Genomic DNA, 5,000 nt, shown 5'->3' with positions numbered 1-5,000 from the left:
TTAAAATTTTGATGAGCTGCATTATTTCTCTAAAATCTCTCTCAGGAGGTGGAAGGCACTGGAGCAGAGAGAATGATGGGTCAGTGATGGACTCTTTGGAGGTGGAGATGACCTCGTATGTGCTTCTGGCTCTGATGTCTGGACCCCAGCTGTCTGGGTTTGATCTGGGTTACAGCTCCAGCATCGTCTACTGGCTTTCCCAGCAGCAGAACGCCTTCGGGGGCTTCGCGTCTACACAGGTATAAATCTTCAGCACGTTCCACATGACGCAAGGGGAAAAATTATTGTTAGATATATATATACAGTATATTTGATATTAGAACTCCATGATCATCTATGAACATATTTATTTGATATTTTATATGATTTGTGTAAATCCAGAACCCTAAATGCAAAATAAAAAAACATGTCGTTATAGTAATAGTTCTGTGGGCTGTTGATGGACATGTTGGTTTCCCAATACAAAAATGTGAACTGTAACCATCTAATTCACTTAATTTAAATAATTGAAAGTAATTGAAATGAGGATAAATGTGAAAATACACTAACATTTCTATCTGATAATCTATCCATCATCTAGGACACTGTGGTGGCTCTCCAGGCTCTGGCCAAGTACAGTCTGGCCACCTACAGTCCAGCAGGAACTGTTACTGTTACTGTAACATCATCATCAGGGCAGATGACCACGTTTATCATCAATCAGAGTAACAGGCTGCTGTATCAGGAGAGTCAGCTGCAGGAGCTTCCTGGAGATTATAACATCAGAGCAGAAGGTGAAGGCTGTGTGTACGTGCAGGTCTGTACATCACCGTTTCACACTTTCCTCATTCATCTCAGTACCTCAGGGTTTAAACATGACAAAGTGTTTTTTTTTTCCCGTTCCAGTTCACTGTGCACTACAACATCCCTCCTCCTGACAGCTCTTCATTCCTCATCTCAGCCTCAGCATCTGGAAACTGCAGGGATCCAAACTCTCCTCTGCAACTGAACATTACAGTCATGTGAGTTCTACTGCAACTTCCATAATCTACACCGTGACAGCAAACAGGAAGCCAAATCATCATTCATGAAAGCAATGCAGTAGTTGTTATTTTCTAATGTTATTATACAATCAGAGGACAGAAAAATGCTGACGCTATTCTGAGCCAGCGAGCTGCCCTGTGAGGAGAATCTGAAATCTGATTGGTTAAAGAAACAGAACTGTTTATTAAGAAAACTGTGGTAAAAAGTCCAGCAGTACTGATTCTGAAGGCTCTGGGCAGATTAGATCAACATGGCAGCACATAGAGACTGAAATTTCACATCCACATACACGTACTGAAGCAGTGCAGCCGAGAGAAACACTACGACATGAAGAGAAGAAACTTTTGGGAATAAATTCATACAATTTATTGGAACAAATATTAGAATTTAGGTAAATGTAGGTCAGTGCTTCTGATAGTGTTTAGACCAGCAGAGGAGGATTTACTGACCCTCACCACCTGCTACTGGATAAACGTGATCCAGGTAGAACAATGAAATGACACTGAGAAACAACGTCCTGATGTTCATTGAAAAAAAATTACAGTCCTTCACACTGGTGTTAGCATGAGCATGGCTTAGGAATACTATAAAAGAGGAAGTGGCCATTTTTAGTTAGATGTGCTCAGTATTCGGGTGATGGTTCCCTCTGGTGGGGTGGAGGAGGAATTGCAGTGGGAACCATTACAATACCAAAATGAACCAATCAGATTAAAGAATTGAAAAGGAGAGATTCATTAATATCTTTCTAAAGCTGAGATCTCCAAAGAAATAATGGAAATAATCGCGATTAATCTCATGATAATCATGAACTAACTTGTGATTAATCGCTTAAAACTTAATCGCACATTTGTATTTGTTCTAAATGCACTATGCAATATACTCTAATCAACATGTGCATGGACAAATATGAGTCCTTTATTTAAATGCATCAGTAAAACAAATATTTATTGATTCGAGATAATTTTTTGAGTAAAGTAAAGATGTTGTGAATAAACGTGTGTTGAGCTGCAGGTTTGATCACATCTAACAGATCTGATTGTATTCATATTCACATGTGAGAACGACATGGTTGATATCTGGTCAGAATGTCAGTAATTCATGATCTTTTCTATTCCAGCTATTTGGGGAACCGGATGAAGACCAACATGGTGTTAATCGAAGTCCAGCCACTTTCTGGGTACAGGGTGGACGTGAATCTTATGAACCAAATTTCCAATGTAATGTAGATCTTTAATCTGGAGTATAAAGTGTTTATTATTCTCAGTACATTAAAATCTTTTAATTTGAAACGCATGAATATTTCTGAGGTAAATGTTTGTTTTTCCAGAGGCATGAAGAATCTGTGAGACGTGTGGATCAAACTGATGGCAAAGTCATAATCTATGTGGATGGAGTAAGCGCACACACACACACACACGCACACACACGCACACACACGCACACACACACACACACACACACACACACACACACACACACACACACACACACACACACACATATATACATTTTTTTTTTTTTTTATGTTACACCAGCTTGTTTATTGCTATAAAACGAGTTTTATCCATTTGTACATAATAAACACAACAGAAGAATATATTAAATTTTATATCTCCGTCTGTTCCAGCTGACGAAGGACAAGATGATGGACTACACGCTGTACATGATACAGGATGAAGTCGTGGTGGACCTGAAACCAGCCGTGGTGAAGGTTTATGATTACTACGAGACTGGTACGTTTTATCTGTCCATCGCTGAAACACACCACCACCCTCACACCATACCTGTGATTAGTTTCAGTTCAGAATGATGACTGATTTCAGGTTTTTTTCTCCTCCTGCAGGTGATGTGGCTGTAAGCGACTACTCCTTTCCATGTGTGCTGCCCTGAGAAGGAGATTTGTAATGCATTAGCATTATTACCGTTAGGAACAAATTCACTGTATAGCTCACTTTAAACATTTTAACCAACATGTAAAGCCCTAAATGACCACAGTGCTGTAAGGAACGCACTTTTTTCTTAAACTTTTATTCAACTTGGTGTTAGGAAGCTTCCTTTACTTTACAGTACATATCGTCTACTGACAATTCCTTTTTGGGTTTATAAACAATATTAATAAACATGTATTTATGATCCCAGTCTTTAAAAGAAATGCTGATTGTAATTCTTGTGACTGTTTTTCCTCCTACATTTAATCAGTACCACATAAATGTAATAATTTTATTCTAGTGAATTATTTTATTTTAATTATCACCAAATCTAACGCTGCTAACTAACATCAGCATCTTCACTGCTAACGCAGCTTTACCCAGTAGGTTTTACTATTGATTTTATTTATTTAGTTTTAGGTCCCATAAGATTCTCAAACACTTTCATGATTTCAACATCAAAACCTGTGTATTTCTCTTTATGTTGCTTTCCTGCATTTGCTGCTTTATTCCACAAGAGGGCAGTATTCTTATTTCTCTCTTTTGAAAACTTTCTTCAAGCTGTTAAACGTAAAATAACAACACATATTAAATACATAAATAAATAAACTTTCTTTATGATCATTCCTCTTACCTGGGTCTTGCTATCAATCTCTTTATATATATATATATATGTTTGAGACACGTGCATGTTCTTTTTGATGCTAAAACTCTGTAATGTAACTCTCTGATGATTTCCTTTGACCAAACAAACATAGAAATGTCCTGGGTCGCAGTCGCAGTCCCCAAAACAACCCCAAACTATTAAACTGTGAGTGTGGGGGTGAGGGAGTCTGATCACATCTTCTCTCCTGGTCTACCTCTTACACAAGTTCTAGTTCTTCTGTTAGAGACAGAATTGGTCCCATTTGGACTCAAAGTCTTGTGTGTTTTAATCTTTTAAATGAATGGATTATAAATTCTTTTAGATTCAACTCATAATTTGAGATAATTAAATAATTCTTTTTTAGTGTTTATAAAATTATCATATTTTTCCATTTTCTAGATTTCCCATTATTTAATCGAGATCACTATTTCATTTCTAGATCACTAGATTCATTACAAAGGACAAAATAATTTTCGAATACATATGAACGTATTTAGTATTCTTTATGTCATGTTTGGTGTGATCTATAACACCATTATAAGTCTGGTGTAAATTAAATGTACAAAATTGTATGTAAGACAGAATCAGTCATTCGGATCATTTATTCTGTAAAGACGTTTTAGAGAAGTGCAGAGCAAAACTTTGTGATTTCATGCATTTATACTTCATTACTAAATAATACGCACCAACTACAAGGCCATTATAAATATTTATATACAATTAAAATCATCTCCTGTCTATTACACTTAAGCAAGAAAAAATGAGAATGATGATGATGATGATGATGATGATGATGATGATGAACAAATCTGGTTCAAACCAGAGTCACTGCTATCTGTGCTTTATGACTGTGTTTGGGTTTACTGAAGAAGATATTATTGAAAAAGGAGTCAAGTTGTGCAAAGACCTTGATGTAATCATTGTCCTTATCACCCCCTTACCTTAGAGCAGCTCACAAGCGTTTCCTCAAGTACGAGTGAATGCATACAGAAATAAAGGTTTGTAACTGACTGATCCCCAGAGCTGCGTCACAATGCTTTGGGAACAAGTGTACAATCATGCCATACTGACCAGACCCTGCATAGTGTGTCTGAGCACAACCAGAACGCAGGACAGAGGAGCCAGGAGTGGCTCTGGTGTCAAGGTCATAAACCTGACAAAGGTCAGTGAAGTGGACCAGCCTGCAGATGTCCTGAAGAGATACTCCAGTACACCAGGCCATAGAGGAGACTTTGGGCTCGAAGCTTCCAAAAATTCTGCTTCCTCGGAAGAAAAAATATGGAGCTCCACGTTGCACGCGCCAGCAGAAGAAACGGCCGAAGGGCATGCTTCCCCCGGGAAACGGGTGCTCGGCCCGGCAGGGGAGGCTGGAGGGGACTCATCCGTCTCTATGCCTTCTGCCA

General features: G+C 38.2%; 1 protein-coding gene across 3 annotated transcripts in view; it reads left to right on the top strand.

Moving 5' to 3' along the window:
* Positions 1-3,582, top strand: part of LOC310733198 (alpha-2-macroglobulin-like protein 1) — a 21,150-nt gene extending 17,568 nt beyond the window's left edge. The window contains exons 29-35 of one of the 3 annotated variants that reach the window (XR_014535652.1): positions 46-239; positions 581-796; positions 886-1,001; positions 2,141-2,240; positions 2,351-2,460; positions 2,614-2,756; positions 2,867-3,582. Coding sequence is in view for 2 of the 3 variants with exons in the window: in XM_083554227.1 (XP_083410353.1) it covers positions 46-239; positions 581-796; positions 886-1,001; positions 2,141-2,240; positions 2,351-2,416; positions 2,651-2,756; positions 2,867-2,913 (845 nt within the window). In the remaining variant the exon portion in view is untranslated. The remainder of the gene's footprint in view (positions 1-45; positions 240-580; positions 797-885; positions 1,002-2,140; positions 2,241-2,350; positions 2,461-2,613; positions 2,757-2,866) is intronic. The other 2 variants (XM_083554227.1, XM_083554228.1) reach the window with 2 other exon arrangements.
* The last annotated feature ends 1,418 nt before the right edge of the window (positions 3,583-5,000 follow it).

The sequence above is a fragment of the Silurus aristotelis genome (assembly GCF_946808225.1).
Source record: "Silurus aristotelis genome assembly, chromosome: 11".
Classification (NCBI taxonomy): Eukaryota; Metazoa; Chordata; class Actinopteri; order Siluriformes; family Siluridae; genus Silurus; species Silurus aristotelis.
The sequence above is the reverse complement of the archived record's forward strand: the minus strand, read 5'-3'. Positions and strand labels throughout refer to the sequence as shown.